This window comes from Opisthocomus hoazin, chromosome 10 (assembly GCF_030867145.1).
Source record: "Opisthocomus hoazin isolate bOpiHoa1 chromosome 10, bOpiHoa1.hap1, whole genome shotgun sequence".
Classification (NCBI taxonomy): Eukaryota; Metazoa; Chordata; class Aves; order Opisthocomiformes; family Opisthocomidae; genus Opisthocomus; species Opisthocomus hoazin.
The window spans coordinates 14,081,653-14,099,878 of NC_134423.1; the positions used below are offsets into that span (position 1 = coordinate 14,081,653).

General features: G+C 56.6%; 1 protein-coding gene across 1 annotated transcript in view; it reads left to right on the forward strand.

Moving 5' to 3' along the window:
• Window positions 1-3,973: 3,973 nt before the first annotated feature.
• The window catches only part of RBPMS2 (RNA binding protein, mRNA processing factor 2), a 44,075-nt gene continuing 29,822 nt past the window's right edge, over window positions 3,974-18,226 (forward strand). The window contains exon 1 of the mRNA XM_075431999.1: window positions 3,974-4,083. Coding sequence (XP_075288114.1) covers window positions 4,054-4,083 — 30 coding nt within the window. The 5' untranslated portion in view covers window positions 3,974-4,053. The remainder of the gene's footprint in view (window positions 4,084-18,226) is intronic.

Consider the following 18,226-nt stretch of genomic DNA (forward strand, 5'->3'; position numbering starts at 1 on the left):
GCCGTTCCCAGGCTGGGGCCAGCTCTTGGCCTCTCCTTCCACCCGGATCGCAGCGCTTCCGCCACCACGTTCCGCCAGCTGCAGGAAGTGCAGCGGGTCATGGGAACCGGCCTGAGGACAGGAGGCTGAACCGCCGCAGGAGCCAAGAGCAGCACCCCGGCGTGCTGCCTCTGCTCCGCCGGGCGAGGAAGCGCGAAATGACGCAAGGAGCTGGGGTGCACGGGGTGCACGCGCCACCAACGCAGGCACGCAGCCCCTCATGGGCCAGCATCGTGCATGTACGCGTCCCGTGCACGTGTTCCTGGGATCGCACCCCACGTGCCCCTCACCAAAGCGTGGGTGCCCAGCACCCCTCTTCGCCCTGTTCCGCTGTTGCACCCACCAGCCGTACCCCGTCTGAGCTGGGATTGGTCACTGCGTGACACCGGGCAAAGGGGCAGGTTTTTATGGACTAGCTGAAATGTCTCTCATGTGCCTTTTAATATTTTCCTCCTTTTTATTAAGTGAGGACTCTCTTCTGAGCACTAAGCACCAAATACTCGCGAAATATTAAAGTGCCACTTTTGACTCTGCCAGAATTTTTAAAAAGCATTTTAAAAACTATTTTGTGAAGTTCTCCTTTCAATTGATTGAAAAATGCCATGTTTTGGAGTTCCACATCCCCCAAAGCTCTCCCAGGTCTTGCTGGGGCTGTCGCCTTGCTCCAAGAGCCGCAGGAACATGGGCACAGCAGTGCCCTGTCCTTGTCCCTGAGCACAGCCTTGTCGGGAACGCTTTGCCCCATGGCACTGTGGTTTTTTAGGGAATATTCAGCTCAGCCACCGCCTCCTGGCTGTTTTCCTCGGTGCGTTTCCAGCTCACTTCTCTCACAGCAGGGCTGGATGCATGCAGTAAGGGTGGTTTATTTGGGACAGGAGCGTGGGATTGCTTGGAAGCTAGAGGGAACAGCACAGGGCAGTGAAGCAAAGGCAAAATGCAGACCGAGTTTTTCTGTAGGAATTTCTTTTGATGTTGGTGGAAAAATAGTAACTGTCTGGCCCGAAGCTGTGGTTGTACCTCTCCGTCAGCCACGGGCGGGCGTAGCCGTGGGATGGCGGTGCGCTCTCACGTGCCGCACCGTCAGGCTCCGCCATGTCTGGGCCCCTGGCCAGCTTTGTTGTGAGCTGCGTGTCCTCCGTGCGGGACCGTGCCCGGTAGGCGTGAGGTGGATTTCCAGGTGCTGGGTGGACTTATTATTTTGCAGCGCTTCCAGTCTGCTCGGTATTTCTCCAGCCCCAGCTCCAGGCAGCCTCTATCAGTGTCACTGGTCTCCACGTCCATTACCTGGTCTTTTGTCCCACCCTTGATCCTCTGTCCCCTGCATTCCCACTAGTGACTGTATTTTCTTCCATTTTATGGGGTTTGTGTTAACTCCTGCGTGACCTTCCCTTGGCCTCGTAGGGGCACAGATGGCAAGCGTGAACCAGGAGGGCTCCTGGTCCCAGAAGATGACAGCAGGAACAGCAGCATGTCTCACTGCTGCTGTCGGTGGAAAGGGCGAGATCGATGCATTTAAATCCCACCTGCTAGCACCTGAAATTTTGGGGGCTGGACTATATTTTTAAATGTTTTAATGCAAAACCAGGTTCTTCTCCTTACCAGTCTCCTTCAGCCCTGCCCTGCAGCAGACTCCTGCTGGAGAAGGACACAGGGCTACGTCACCTGCAATACTCCATAACTTTTGTTCTTGTCTTGTGTCTCCCCGCAGTGGTTTTACGCTTTGCCCTGGAGATGTTGGCTCTCGCCGTCTGGCGTCGCACTGGCTGAGATGCAGAGGAGGTTTCCTTCCAGCACAACGGTTGGGGTCACTCTTTCACAACGAGCGTTTTTCTCCTGAGCACGAGTTGTGCTTTCCAGTACGATGAACTCTGAGCGTTGCATCCTGTTGACGTTGCGCCGGGCGGGATTTCAAGGTCTTGGGACTACATTCTCTGGACAAACGCAGGGTCAGAAATATCTTTGATTTCAGTTAGTGCAGCCACACAGGAATAAGCTTTTTATGTGGCCTCAGAAGCTCGATAAATTAGTGTCCAAGCTTCATGGGCTTCTCTAGGTCTGGATCCAGCAAGGGAACTGGGATCTGTTCATCGTCTGTATGCTCCTGGCTGTCGTCGGTGGGGAGGGAGTGATATGGCCTAAGCTCGCAGCGTCGTCCTGGGTCTGGCACATGGACTTACGCCATGGCACTTGTCATGGTCACTGCAGCCTCCTTCTTGGCACACCAAAAATGCTGTGGTCCCAGGACAGGGAGAGTGTGGGGTGATGCCAAGACCCTGCTGGGATCCCCATAGGGAGGGCTTATCCCATGTTTGGTTTTACCAGACTTATCATATCTCCCAAAAGAGCCAGTGGAAAACATAATTAGAAAGCAGCAAGACAAAAAGGTCATGGCTCTGCCCTGGCTGGCATGCACTGGCGGGCAGAGATGGAGGATCTCCCTGCAGCTTGCTCCCCATCCTTTCCCTCGCCCCTGCCCATCTCAGTCCCCCCCCATCTGCTTCCCCCACCCCGGCAGTCCCCAGAAAACATTCTTGGTGTGAGCAGTGCGCAGACCTGCCAAACCACTTCTCGGCCTGCCGGCACGTGCCCTGCGGCACCCGGCCCAGCTGGGGAGAGGAGCTGCTGCTGCTGCGGTGCATGGGTCTGGCTTGCGGTGGGCGCAGCAAGGTCCTCCTGTGGGGCCAGGCTGAATCCCGTGGGCTCTTCCCTAGCGGTGGGGGGCCGGGGGCGGCCACGCTGGAGCATCCTCAGGGGGTCCGGCCACGCTACCGTCCCATGTGAACGCGGCCTCTCCCAGCCTGCCCGGGGCACTCGCGACCACGTGGGAATGTCCTGTCCTGGTGGAGGAGGTGGGTGGACGGGGGAGGGGAACACGGGGGTGGGAGTGAAGCATCGCCCAGTGGTGGGAACTGACTGGACCGAGGAGGGGTCTTCAGGGATGAATTTAGTGGCGACGAAAGAGCCCAGCTGGCTCTGGCTGGCTCTGTCATAAGCCAAGCGTGCCAGGAGCACGCGTGGCTCCCGCTGTTGCTGGGCGGCAAAGCCCTGCTGGAAAGCCCTGAATAGCCGATGGGGGCAGGAAGATGGGGAAAATGGGTCCCTGTTGGCTGAGCGTGGGGGCTGGCCAGGCCCTGTGACGGTGTGTGGCCGTGCTACGGGCATGGGCCAGCTGGCAGTGAAGATGTGCATGCTGTGGCACTGCATCACAGGGGACATGGTGCCAGCAACGTTCCGGGCCTCGCTCTGTGGCCAACGCATGTGGCACTGGCCGGCTGCTTTTCCTGGGCTTGCAGTGTGGCAGGAGTGTGTGAAGTGCTGTATTTTCTTGGGCAAAAATGTTTCGCCCTCTGAATTTGATCCTTTGATCCAGGGTCAGCTCAGAACGGTGCTCGCCTGAGAAATGGTGCTGGCAGGGAGCCTTTCGCGCTGCTGTTCATATATTTCCGTGTGCTCCATGTCATGCCAGTCTTGGAAATCCTGTCCCCTGTCCTTCGCTTTGCTTTTAACACCCCTGAGTGAGGTCGAGTGATGGCACACCCGCTGCTGCAGTGCCTATCCCATCCCTCTGCCCCGACCCCATCCCTACATTCCCCTTCTCATGAAGGTCTTCGCTTGGACACCAGAACATCACCCCGAGAGGAGACCGGGCTCAGATGCCACCCTCTCCTTGTGCCCAACATGTCGGATCCGCCGTGGAAAGCCATCCTCTTCTGATGGTGCCAGGTGAGCCAGGCATTGCTCCTTCCCCGCGTCGGTGCAGCTCCCTGGGGCTTTCGGAAGCGACTTTCTACTGGCTTCTTTGAGCAGAGCAAAATCATTCCGTGCTTCTTTCCTGCGTCGGGCAAACACTTGCCATGTTATTCATTAACCTGGTTGGTCACGTAACTGTAGTGCTGGACTAAATATTGTTTAAACGGGTGAAGCTGAGCCTTGATTCACTCCTTTCTACTCCGAGGTACTGTGGCTCCATGGAGGGGGAAGTTTGCACTGTCAGCTTCCCCAGGGAGAGCTGAAATGCAGAGGGCAGCGAAGGATTTGCAGGAGGTGAAGAGCCTTGGCGCAAGGTCTCAGGGGCTGCAGGGCTGTGGGTGTTCCCAAAGCCAGGGCTTGGTTTGGGTTTGGACGCGGTCGGCTTTTGGGGCTGTGCCGGCACCCTTTGCTGCTGCATGTGCCAGCCCTGCCCCATGCCAGCAACGCCACCGTTCCTTCCGCCTTGCCGAACGGCAGCCGGCCCGAGACGGAGCCTGTTTAATTCAGCAAGTCATAAATTCATAATGCTTATTTACCACGCAGGGCCATGAATATTTGATAGCGGCGACCGGCCCGCTGCAGCGTGGCTCACAGAGGAAAAGGGGGAGGCTGGTGGGGGGCTGGTGGTGGGGCTGGCGCGGAGCAGGGCTGTCTGGGCTAGTGAGGCTGCGCCGAGACAGGGCTGGAGAGACGTGGGCTCCTCCTCCAGCCCTGCAAACCTGCCAGCAGTGGGATGAAGCCTTGATGGCTCTGTGGAGAGATGCGTGGGGGCCGGGATGGCAGCTGGAGGCTGTCAGGTCGAGGCAGGAATGAAGCAGGGAGCTGGGTGGAGAAGGGGGAACCTGGCAAATGGTGATGGTGGGGGAAATTCGGAGACCTTGGGGAGGGGGGGGACACAGCTGGGTCCACCCCGTGTGCACCACTCCATGGCAGCTTCGCTCGGCAGCGGTTCGGCGGTTAGCACCATGAACTCGGGAAGCCCCCTGACCCCCGACCCTGGCTCACTAATTGGCTGCGGGGAGGAACACTGCCGTTCGCGGAGGGGTAAGGAGGAAGGAAATCTTCTCCCCGAGAGCTGCCAAGACTTCAAGGAGAAGGCCCGGGTGGGGGAGTTGAGCTGTGCAAAGACAATATTTTGCAGTTGACTCCGAAAGAGCCTCTTCCTTCTTATGGATCTCGAGTGTTTTGCCGATCGTAAGCAAAAGCTGTCACAGTCAGCGGCCCCCCCCGCAGCTCCTGCCAGGCCCCTGCTCCATGCTGGCAGCACCGAAGTTTGCCTTTCTTGCTGTTTTGGAGGAGGCTGCTCTCTCTTCACAGAATCACAGAATCACAGAATGGTCGGGGTTGGAAGGGACCTCTGTGGGTCACCCAGTCCAACCCCCCTGCCGAAGCAGGGTCACCCAGAGCAGGCTGCACAGGACCTTGTCCAGGCGGGTCTGGAATATCTCCAGAGAAGGAGACTCCGCAGCCTCCCTGAGCAGCCTGGGCCAGGGCTCCGTCACCTTCAGAGTGAAGAAGTTCTTCCTCATGTTCAGGTGGAACTTCCTCTGCTTCAGTTTGTGCCCGTTGCCCCTTGTCCTGTCGCTGGGCACCACTGGAAAGAGTCTGGCCCCATCCTCTTGACACCCACCCTTGAGATATTTGTAAGCATTTCTAAGGTCCCCTCTCAGCCTTCTCTTCTTCAGGCTGAGCAAGCAAGCTCCCTCAGCCTCTCCTTGTAGGAGAGATGCTCCAGTCCCCTGATCATCCTCGTAGCCCTCCGCTGGACTCTCTCCAGTAGCTCCTCATCTTTCTTGAACTGGAGATCCCAGAACTGGACGCAGCACTTCAGATGGGGCCTCACCAGGGCAGAATAGAGGGGTAGGAGAACCTCCCTCGACCTGCTGGCCATGCTCCTCCTAATGCATCCCTCTTGCCTTCCCTTCGCCCGAGGCCCCTGCTCCCTTGGGTGCACGAGGGTGATGGAGGGACCTAGGCATGGGCTGCACCCTGGAAACATTGGGCGCCCCCACAAGCCAGCCTGGCTTCCCACTGAAGGGCCGCTGTGGCAGGGCGACGGCATGCAGAGTTGGGGCTCGATGCGATGGATCCAGCCGGGCATGCGGCTGCAGGCTGCCATCACGGGGGGGACGGGGCTGAGGCAGCTCGGAGCTGCCTCGGTGGGTCGGTGCTTTCCCTGGCATGGCTCAGCGAGTGCCAGGGACGCGGCATGCTGCCGATAAGGCGGCTCCCAGCCACCAGAGCTGCGGTGGCACCCGCTCGCTGAGTGCTTCACTGCTCTCCCTGTCATGCTGAGACAAGCCAGACCAGCCCAAGTGACAGGTCTCCCCTTTTACGGTAGCTTTTATCTGTCTCTGGGGAATGTGGCCTCAGCGCTGGCTCAGCCCACAGCGGCACCACCGACAGCTGTGCTGCCTTCACTCCTGCCACCCCGAAACTTTCCCCTCGGCAGTCTGTCTCCCTGCTTCGCGCTCTCCCAGACCTGCTGCTGTCACACCCAGGGGATGTAGCAGGAATTAAAGCCCCTTCCCAGCACACCGGGGGTCCTGTCCCGGGCCATCTTTGCTGGGAGAGAACAGGGCATGTGTCTGGTGGTGGCCTGCAGCTCCATGCTGGGTCGGCGACAGCGGGGTGCCAGCACATCCCTGGGTGCGGCTTCTCAAACCCCATTGCCTTTACTCTGCCCTGGAGGCTCCCCCAGCTCGGACCTGAACTTTTCATCTGGGACGTGACTCTGCACACTCCCCTGGTCGTTGCAACACCGGCACCAGTGGGGCTGCTATCAGGGCTGCGGCTTAGGGGATTTGGGAGCATGGCAGACATGGGCAGCTCTGTTTTAATTTACAGTGACAAATGTTTATGGACCTCTTGCTAGAGCCCATACTTCACTTTCTCTGTGGTCGGCTTCCTCCTCTCACAGCCTAGAAAATGCTGGTGCCGGACGTGGAGTTCCCCATGACAGCATGCACATCCTCTCTAACAAATGCTGTCATCTTCCCCCCACAGCGAGCCAAAGACTTGGGGTGACAGAGTAGAAGCAGAGCAGCCATGCTGCTTGGAGAGGAAGAGCAGGACAGGGGTCAGCTGGGAGGAACTGGGAAGATGAGGTCTGCCTCAGTGTTTGCTGGGAAGCAGCTCCAAAGTGACGTAGGACAGCTGATGGATCGGTGGACACACGTGTGGGAACAAGCCCTCACTGCTATCAGGTCACTGGGTACAGAGTGGGAAGACACCAGACACCTCCAGGAGCAATGTCCTCCTTGGTCACTGCCCCAGTCAGCCGTTTTCAGGCTGTCCCAGAGCTCTGCTCTGTCAGGCATCTCCGCTGGCGTGGCCTGATGCTCCCAGTTGTCGCCCAGCAGCATCCCTGCCAGACGGCACCATGGCCGCCATGGTTACGGGGTGGCTGTTTGGTGAAGCTCTCAGCCAGCTCGCAGCCCTCCTTCGGGTGCCTGTTCCTCTGAAATATTCATCAGCGTGCTCTGTGGGAGACACCGAATTGCTCTAAACCTCTCAGAATATTTCATCCCCCCGCCCTGCCAATAGTACCGCTGTTCTGCGATGTGCGGTGGGAGCCGGCCATGTCCCGGTGCTCAGATCCTTCCGAGACAAGCTGCAAAAATAGGCAGTTTGGAGTCCTGCCCGCTCCTGGGGGCCATGACACCAGCCTGCCCCACCACGCGGTCCCGCTCTCCGCCTCCTCTCCCCGTTGTCTCCGTAACGCCCCCCAAATGTGGTATTTCTTGCTCAAGCCGTTCCCATGAGTGACTGTCAGCGTTCAGCAGGGATGCTGGGCATGGACAGGGCAGCTCTGCCCTGTCCCCGCTGCCCAGGGCGGGTTTGGGTGCAGTGGGTGGCGGGGAGCAGGCACCAGGGCTCCTTGGGGTGCAGGGGTTGGCAGGGCACGCAGGAGCTGCAGAGATCAGCAAGGCTGCAGGGATGGGCAGGGTTGCAAGGATTAGGGATTAGCAGATGATGCATGCGCTAACGGCGGGTGCAGGATTTAGCAGGGGTGGAGGGATTAGCAAAGGGTGCCAGGCTTTGTGCAACCGCTCTGCCTTTCAGCATTCAACTGTTGCTGCCGAGTGTTTCGAGGCACCCAAGTTACTCATAATTCTGATTAATTCATCAGCAATTTTGACCAAATAAGTCAAGAAAGTGGAAAAATATCTGAAGAGATTCTTGCCCCTTGCTGTCCTGCCTGGAGCAGGGTTGGGAGCTATCGCTGCAATGCCAAGGCTGGTTGCCGGCCCCTCCGCTGATTTTGCTGGTCTCGGTGATGGGTGATGGAGGGAAACCAGGGTTGCCCACCCTGGGGTCACAGAGAAATGTGTCTAGCTCCATCCCACTGCCTCTTCCCACTCCTTGGGGGCCTCTTTCTCCACCTCCCTGCTCCAGGAGTTAAAACCTTCCCTCCAGCCTGGCGTTGCTCATGGAAAGTTTATATATAGCCTTTTGTTTTTGCCAGCATCCTCCTTGAGTTTAAATAGCTCTTCCCCGTCCCTGGTGTTGACCCCGGATGTATTTATAGGGAGCAATCAGATCTGTGCTCAGCACCGAGCAAACGAAGCTTGTGTCATCCCCCCGTGGGATGCTCTTACATCAGTGTGGCTTCATGTCTAGCCTTGCTCCTAAGGAGGAGACCTCGAGGAGTGGAGGGCGGCTGCTTGAGGGGTTCATAGCTGGGGCTGTGCCAGGCTGCAGATGGCTTGCTTTGGGGTAGCTGCACCAATTCTGTCTGTGGGGCAGATTTTGGATTGCCATTACTAGGGTTTAGAGTGAACAGCTGGCTTGCAAGTATCGGCAACGTTTCTCCTGAGACTGCTGTTTCGTGTCGTGGAGGTGAACCATGTCTCCGGTGCCACAGGCCACGCAAAGCCGGGGCTGCGAGTGATCCCTCGGGGTGGTTCAACTCCCCAGGGCTAAGCGGGAGCCTCCTGCCACCTCTCCTGCAGCCAGCCAGCTCCCCCCGCGGGTGCCAGTTCCGCTCCCACCCTGGAGGTCCGGGCTGCTGGGCGGCCTCCTCTCCAATCTCAGCTCTTGACTATTTAAGGCAAATCTCCTCGCTGGACTTTTAAACAAAACCCGGGCTCCTCTCGCTCTCCTTGTTTTAAATAACTCGCCTGGCGTAAACAGAATGAGGCATAAGACTATAAATCAGGCATTCCCGGGACCTGCCTGGCAGGGCACGTGCACGGGGGGCTCGCCAGACCCCCAGGCTTCACGGGGAGCTCTTTTTGGTGCCTGGGGGGAGCGGGTGTACACAGGGAGCGATAAGAGGGCAAGAGGGGCTCTTGTGGGGCAGGCATTCCCAAGGAGACTAATGAGATTACGGGGTGAGAGGCGCTGCCTGGGCTGCCGGTGTTTGGGGTAAAATATTTAAGGTTGCAAAACAGTTTCCATCACAGCCCCTTACTTGTTGTTCCTCTACAAGGCTGGAATTTTCCAGGCCGTATTCCCTTCCTGAAAATGAATTTTTCCTGGGAAGTCTGCGCTGGTGATGGTCAGTGATGCAGCGGGTGTTTCACAGGAATTTGGGATTTGGGTGAAGTGCCTACACTGCGGGTGTGCGCCCAGTGTGTCTGTCGTGTGGACATGGGCACTTTGTACTGCAGTGTGTCCCCTCCCATCCCATTAGCTGAAGCGATCGGCAGCAGCCGACTCTGGAAAATCGGCCTGTGCTGCCGTCGGTCCTTGGTGTTTACGCACGGAGGTCGAAGCAGAACAGAAGTAATTATAGCTCATCCCAGGGACCAGTGCTTCCCATGATAAAACTCTTTGTTTTCTGTGGTTTTAGGGCTTTGCCATACTTTAATCGTGAGCTGAAGTCTTTCATGCTGGGTGTCCAACATACCAACATATACAAATTCGTCTAAACAGTCCATTTTAAACAAGTCTGGCATTTCTGGGACTGAGAATTGGGAAGATATATTGCTTTAGTTTGCCACCAAGGCTTGAAGCTCTGACGGGTGAGACTTGGGGTGCCCTGGGGATGGGCCATTCACTGTGCCTGTTGGGAACCCTGGGCTCTGGCCCAGCCAAGGTGCCCTCAAAAATCCCGCAGGTCATGGAGGCTCCTTGGCTTTGCCCGGCTGAGCTGTGGTGAGCATCCCTGGCGTGGGGACGGCATCGGAAAGGGTGCTGCCATGGCACAATGGCTTTCACACCGCCAGCTCCAGAAGGGCAGGAGCGACCGTGGAACTGTGCTGCGGTACCTGGCCTGCCCACTACCGCTGCCCTCTGCTCTCCTTTCTCCACCCAAAGACAAGCAGGATGGATGGAGCAGCCTCTTGCAAGACGATGCTTCATTTATCTCTCATCCTCCCCTGACTTGCTAATCCCTCTCGTTATCCACATGACCGAGGAGCAGCCTTCAAAGTGCCGGCAGCGACGGAACGGCGGCTGTTACAGAGCACGATGCACCCTTGGCTAGGAAGCGTCATCTCCAGGAGAAGGGCATGGGTCCTCCTTGACCAGAGGAGATGGGAGGCTGGAGTCAGCAGGAGGTCTTGTCCACATCATGCTTGGTGCGCTGGGATCTCCCCCGTGCTGGGCAGCAGCATGCGGAGTCTGAGAATGGAGGTGTCCCAGGCTGTCCTTTGTGGTGCAGCACTCGGTGTGGCAGGGCTTTACACTCGCCTGGAGAACACTAGGGAGGAGGAAGGAGGCTGCAAGGAGACCTCTTCCCTACCCTTGAAGCCACCCGTGGACACATACCCCCAGGGTGGACCTGCAAGGGGCTGGACGAGGGCAGCCTATGGGAGCGGGGAGAATCCTGGGGAAGGATGTGATAAAGGAGCTGATAAAGGGCTTTTGGAGGTTCATGGCTGCCACAGAGAAAGCACCATGTCCAGGCTGGAGCAGTGGTCATCTTGCATGTCCCTTCTTGCTCCCTGGGCTTGCTCCTTTGTGCTTTGTGGACCGCGGTGCATCATGGCCTGTTGCCGGCAGCGGCGGCAGCAGGGGAGCTGAGCCGTGCCGTGTGCGGTGGGATTGCTCGTTTGGGATTTTGGCCATCTGTTTTCCAAGTCGGAAGGTCATGTGTATGTTGGTCGTGTTGCCAAGGATTCCTCCACAACAAGTCCTTTTGTTTTATTTGACAAGGTCTCCAGTGTTTAGAAGGGCTGGACATTAATAACCTTCGTGAAAATGGGACGCCTTTCCTCTTGGGAGAGTTCGGGCAATTGCCTTTCTGTGATGACCAGGGAACATACCACGTGGCAGGGCTCAAAGCTGCCCACCTCCTCCATTACAGAGATGGTCCTTCTTGATTGTCTAGATGCTTAATGCTAAAGTTCGTGAGCATTTCTGCCCTTCATAATGTCTGTTAATTGGATATGAAGATAATTTAACAGAAGATGAAGAGATCTAATCTGGAGAGGCCGTGCTGAGCATGATGGGTCATGGCCCTTCCACTTGGTAGCACCTGGCTGACGACAGAGGGGGATCTGGGCTTAGGCACCCTGGGTTTCCTGATGCCCAGAGGTGCCTGGGACAGGTCTTGTGGTAGGACAACACATGCAGGCTCAGGACACCCATGACACTGACCGTCTCTCAATGCCCTGGGTCAAGCCACGTCCCGTCCCTGCTGCTCCAGCCACCCATGTGGGTGCCAAAGCCAATGTTCTCACTGAGCACCCTGTCAAAACTGCAGTCAAACAACTGCAGAGTGTGGGAAGGGGCAGGATCTGGCCTGGCAAAGGCTTGCCACAGCATGCTGTGCCTTTTCCCTGCCGCCAGGATAGCTCTGGAGACCATCGGTGCCACTTTGTTGGTGCCGAGTGCCAGACGCTGAAGCAGAGCTGTGCTCACTGACAGAGGTGGTGATAACGGGGTCGAGGGGAGCCTTTCCCCCTGCAGAGCTGAGAGCCTGTCCCTGCACCAGTGGGGCAGCTCCCGCGAAGGCTTAAATGAGCAGGGGCAGACGCGACTGCAGAAGTCCCTCCATTAAGGCCCTTCCAAGCTGTGTGGGACCTCAACAACCGAGGCAGCTCCCAGCTCCTCTGTGGACAAGGCATCATACTGATTGTATCATCGGCGAGGTCCAGCTGCAAGGCGGGGATCGTTTTGGCCCTCGAGAGGACCATGGTGGCTTCAGCTGCTCTCCTTGCTGAACGGCTACAGAAGGAGCTACGGAGAATGGACATGGAAGGAGAGCTCTCGTGCTCAAACATGTCTGCAAGGTGTGGGCACATGGCAGGCACCCGGCACTGGGACAGCCCTCACCCCACACTCGGCAAAGCCGCGTTTCTGTCTCCGTTAAAGGCCAGCTGTCGATGCCACTTGGGCAGCGGTTCAGTGCAGCACAAGCGCCAGTGCCAGGCTTGCAACCCCTCCATGGATGCGGCTGGGCTGCTTCTGGGGCCTTTAATAAATGCCCACACAAAAGGTTCCCCGCTGGTTTCTTCCCCATACTTATTAAGCCTGGATAGTGCAAACGACACATTAATTATGAAACTAAAGAGATAACAGTATGTTGTTTAATCACTGCACAAGCAAGGAGGAGCACTGCCCTTTTTTTCTCCATATTTCATTTTCAAGGCAAAAAAACAAAGAGTTTTGGGGCAGACTGAAGTACTGTCTTCATTTCCTAGGTGAATAACCGGCAAAAGCCCTCCGTGCAGCAGCGCTTTTTCCACCAGGATATTGCTGGCATGTTGCATCTGCAACCCATCAGAGGAAAGCGTTTGGGTTATTGTTCCTGCTCCTGGCTCCAAACAGGCTTTTCTGTTTGGCGGCATTTTTTAATTCAAATTTTGTAAACAGGAGCTCTCCTCGCCCCTTTTTCGTCTGAAGCCCACTCGGTGGGTTCACGTCACGGGGTGCAGCGAGCGTCCTCAGAGCTCAGCTCCAGCAGCGCTGCCAGGAACCGCTCTGAAATGCCCATAAAAGCAGCTTTGCAGCGATCCGATGCGTCTGAGCAAACATTTGCGCACACCTCCGAGCCCTTGTCTTTCTCGGTTAGCTTCAGCTTGTCCTCCTGGGGGAAGGCAGAGCCGGAGAAGACAAGCGGTGACGTACGGAAAGGAATTAAAGTTTGAAAGCGCTCAGTGCCGTCCTCAAAGCAGCTACTCCAGGCATGTGATGTTGGATGAGCCCTGCCATTCCTCCCCTCCTTGTCTCTGCCCAACACCCACCGGGCCACCCGAAATCCTGCACAGCCCCCGGGATGGGGCCATTTGCGTCCCGTCGTTCGGTACCCAGATACCAGCAGTCTCTGGCATCAATTCTTCTTCCATGACTTTCATCCCCTGACCTTCAGCAGTGCTACGAAGTCAATCCTGGGGATGTCACGGGTGTCAGAGGGGAAGGGGCTGGCAGTGCCTCACTGATCGATTCGGGGCATGGAGGGGATGCCCTGAGAGGTTGCTCTGGCCATTACGTGGGGTGACCTGCTGCTCTCCTGCCTTCAAGCATCCTCCTGTTGCTCTGCAGTCCTCAGCCTCTTACGATGACCTTGCCTCTAACTGCATGTGGCGTGCACGTGCTCCAGGGCTGCCCATCCCCTTCTCCCAGGAGGAGCGACATGTCCTGCATGTATCATGGTTAAATACAGCAAAAGAACTGAGACCAGCAGGAACCTGAATGGTTTGACTGGGCAGGAGCAGCTCTCCACCACTTGAACCTCTGTGGTGCTTAGGACCGATGTAGCCACACGGCATTTGGTTCAATGCATGGAATGGGTTGGGGCCTGCTCTTCAGCCTGGTCTTGGCCAAGGGCCACCCCTGCTGTTTGGGGACAGATGGGCCAAAGAGGTTGTGGGTCTGGGAGTAATGGCTGGGTAGGCTCTGCGTCAGGCAGAGAGGGGGACTGGGAGGTGGGGAAACCACAGAAGGAGACAGTGAGGCATCACCAAGGAGCTGGGCTAGGTTAGTCTGGCCAAAAGGAGGACAAAATGGGGTCTACTAGGAGCTTACAACTCCTAGAGGGGTAGTTATAAAGATGGAGGAACTAGACTTTCCATGATAGCGGCAGATGATACAGCGTGAGGCAACAGCCACAGATGATGGCTTGGGAGGGTTGAGCTGGGTGTTAGGGAAGACTTCTTCCCTGCAGGGTGGGACACCTGGAGAGGTGGCGCTGCTCCATCCTTGGGGGTTTTCAAGGCAGGACCAACCTGATCCAGTTCTGGTGACAGCCCTGCAGGCTATTGGATGGGAGACTCCAGAGGTCCCTTCCCACCATCGTAGTGTGATGCTATAACAAGTCTCCGGATGTTTGGATGCCAATCCGTACCAAAAGAAGTGTCTCAGTCCTAAAGCCTTCTCCTGCCTGTGGCCAGAAAGTTCTCTGAGAACTCATCTGAGGTCCTGTAAAGATTCCTTGGTGACAGCACCAGCACCCAACTTGCATGTGCCCATCACTCGTCACAGCAGCACCAGCCGGCCCTGTGGCACAGTAGGGTTGGCTGGTCTGCACTGCTTGTTTGGAAGTCATGGTTTCTCCACATTCCTTGGTTAGTGGCCTGTTTCTAGCCAGTGTTTCAAATCCCAGCCTGGGATAATTAGCCAGAAAGACTAAAGGGCATGAGGCAAGAGCAGCTGGGACGGATGGAGGGGTGTACGGGGACATCTCTGGGGCAGGATGAGCAGTGCTAGCTGGCCTGGTCTGGGGAGATGTGGGGACTCCCACACAAGGACAGGAGGAGGAGAAGTTGGCGCTGGCAGTGAGCAAAGAACCTTCCTTCACCATACCTCAAACATGTTGGAAGTGGCACGGGAGCATCCTCTTTGCCCTGGGACAAGAGCCAAGGCTCAGCTGTTGTCCCAGACAAGCAGTGAGAAACAGCAAAACAACCCAGCACCTCATCCAAAGCGTGGCACAGCCCGCGATGAGTTTTGGGGTAGCAGGGATCCAAGGTACCCACTATGACAACAACCATGATCCCCAAAATTAAATTCATCACCTCTCTACAGATGGGTGAATGAGTCCTGGGATCACAAAACAAATGGGCAGCAGATACAGGATGCAGGAGCCCAGCCAGAGACTATAACCAGCATCTGAGCGGCTGGACACTGCTCCTGGCCATCCTACCTCCTACACTGGTGACCTGCTGGTTCAAGAGTGAGAAAGAGCCCTTGGAAAATGTTAAGCTGAGAAACTATGTGACAACACAAGATTGTCTACAGGTGGTTGTCGTGTCAAGTCCCACCTTGATTTCTCAGCTGATTATAATCTATCTCAAGTATATAAGTAATCCCCTTGGTAGGACCTGCTTGATGGTTGTGAGCACCTTGCAGCTTTTCTTCTTTTTTCTTGACAAGGCACTGCAGTTCCCATCATTTACAGAATCATGGGGGTTGGAAGGGACCTCAGGGGATCATCTAGTCTAACCCCCTCTGCTGAAGCAGGGTCACCCAGAGCAGGCTGCACAGCACTGCGTCCAGGCGGGTTTTGAATATCTCCAGAGAAGGAGACTCCACAGCCTCTCTGGGCAGCCTGTTCCTGTGCTCTGTCACCCTCAGAGTGAAGAAGTTCTTCCTCATGTTCAGCTGGAACTTCCTATGCTTTGGTTTGTGCCTGTTACAGACAGGACAGTGTGGTTGGAGCTGCTTGCGTGGGGCATTGTGGCAGGGCACCTGTAGACAGGTATAGCCCTGTGTGGGCTGCCCATCCCTGTGTGTGAAGCAGCGTGGAGGAGACCTGGAAGTTGCTCTGGAGATGGAGATGCTGTTTTCCAGCTGGCAGTGACCTGCCTGGGGCTTGTGGCTGGGAGACCTCCCCCCCAAGCTGCTTTCTGAGCCCTGCCACGTGCTTGCAGCAGCGTAGCTGGGTGTAGGAGGGCATTGCTGCTGAGTTACGAGAACGTTACAACACTGCAATTGAAGTGTGTGTTCAAGTGACTGCAGGAGACCGTGCAGTCTTGGGCCTAAGAGTAACTTTTTGGTCTCACTTAGATGCTTTTCATCAGTGTGACTTTGGCTCGCCACCAGCTCGTCCACGCTGAACAGGAACTGATGCGGGGGGTGTTGGTGGGTGCGGGCTGGGCAGTCACAGCATCAGCTCTGCTCCTCTAACCAGTGCATCTCATTGGCTGTGGTATGGCAAGGACAGGGCCTCTGGTGCACACCTTGGCTAGGCTGCAGAGGGACATGCGGTTAGGTGGTAGATGCCTCAGGGTGAGAAGTATTGGTGTAAAAATACTTTGCTGTAAAACTTGGAGAAGTGCGGTCCAGAGTGTCACCCTGGTCCTGCACTGGTTCAGCTGATGTGGTCTCAGATCGCATGGTTAAAGCTGAGCATCTCCACATGGAAGTGGAGAACCACCCAAAGAAAAAATCCTCAGCCCAAACCACTGCAGAGACATCACAGTTTTCTGGTGGACTGTCTCACCTGCACAACCTGATAGCAGTGACTGCTTCATTTGTCCCAACTTTTGTCCACCCTTGCAAGCTCCTGGGGGCAGGAAACATCTCCTCCCTGTGCAGTTGGTTGGACCAGCAAGGGCTCCATCTGCTGTGGGAGGGGAGAGGCTGCCTGAGTGTGATGTTTATGGGGATGTCAAAGGGACTTAGGAGCCACGACATGCTGGGATGTAGGGATGCTGCCACCACAGACAGCTCTGGGGGGTGGTCCTGCAAGCAGGATGCTTCTCTCTTGCCCAACAGCAACGCGATTAACTTGCCTACAGAATAAACCACAGGTTATGGGCCGTCAGTCTGGCAGTGATGTGGTGGACCTGCCGTCATCGCCCCAGTGTGATGGATGCAGCAGCTCTTCTGCTTGCGGCGGGTGTTTTTCCTGCTATGGAAGAGGCGGCGTGTTTCCTCTGCATGTGCGCACAGCGTGGCTTCCTTGGGGGTCTGACGAAAACCTGCTGCTGCTTTCTGACTTCCAGCCTTTTGTGTCTTCCTCTGCTTGCTGCAGGCCTCTCGTCTCCTGACTCAAAGGCTGTAGAAAGTAAAAAAACCCCAAAAACTAAACACGGAGAAAGCTCTGTGAGGTTATACTCGGTTTTTCTTATTTAGCACGGGAAGCAAATATTCCTGGTCTTCATCAGGGTGGGCTTGCTTTGAGTCTTTGTGGCACAGCAGGCAACGCTATTCCTGGGAGTTATTCCTGTTCAGTCTTGCGCTGGGGACGACGTTATGATGAAGCGCAACATCAGTGAAGACCAGAGAAAGCCCTTGTTCTGCTGAGGATCTGTCCGTGCCGAGCTCCGTGGGTGTGCTGGGGGTTCTCACTGCAGTTCGGGAGGGCTGGGTGTATTCTTTGCGTGAAAAGTCTCCCAAAACCCCACCTGTGTAGGACAACATTGTAAAGAAGTAAATTGGGTTTTTTTAAATTAAAAAGTGGGCTTTTTCCTCCCCACTTGTATGACCTGGCAGGCTCTCTGCCTTAGCGGCTCGTTACACAGCCTTACAAAAAGGAATCGCCGCTTTGCCGCTGCTGAGTGTGAGAACTCAGGACGCAAACCCACGGTGCCACGTGCGAACAGCTGCTGCTGCTGAAAGCCCTAACCTAGAAAGCAGGGAAACGCAAAGCGAGGCTCCCAGGAGGACACTTCCTCCCCTCCAACGCACCTCCTGCGGCGAAACCCCGCGGGCGCCTGCTTGACTGTGGGAAGCACCTCAGCGACGGCGCTCTCTGCGCGTCTTCCCCGCTGCTGGACCCGCAGCTCCTTGGCTTGTGCTGAATGATGCTCGCGCGTGGCGATGGCTGAGTTTAGGGTTAAATTTTCACGGGGAGCCTCTGCATAACCAGGTGGCAAAGCAAGTCAGAGGCTGAGGCTTGAAGAGGGCAGTAAGCCCAGGTGTCAGTGGAGAAATCGGCTGTGATTGCCCGCAGCCAGGCTCACGCCTGGGCACAGCGTGCACATGAGCAGGACGTTGTCCCCGAGCTGCTGCCGGGAGCAAACGCTCGCTCAGAGCCAGGCGTGGACTCAGTTTGATTCTGAAGTGACGTCCGACGCAGTTGGGACAGCACAGGCCATGGGTGCATTCGAGCGGCTCCAGCCAGGGCTTTTGCAGCTCAGGGGGGGGCCGTGGGACACTGGGACGGGGTAGGGCTATGTTTCCCTGCACTTCCACTCAGTCTCCGTGCTGAGGAAGCGGCGAGGACTGGGTACAAGCAACACTGGTTAAGCCAGCGTGGCTCAGGATCCCCTGAACATCTCCCGCTTGGTAGGTTGACCCCGAACCCTGGGGGGTTTTCCACGTGCACCCCGTACAGGGACCAAGCTGTGAGATGTAGCACGCAGGAACGAGCCACACACACCCCATTTTCTGCTCCCGTCACACATCCCCAACTGCCGGCTGCACAGAGGCCTGGAAGAAGGCAGGACCCTCTTCATCCTCTCCAACTGCCATAGCAGAGATGGGAATGGGTCGGGCTGCTCCCTGGGTACGGTGGGGATCTCTGTGTGGGCTGGGAGCCGGGAACCCTGCCAGAGCCTGGCTCCAACCCGTGCCAGCCTCCCTGCCTGCGCTGTTAGGA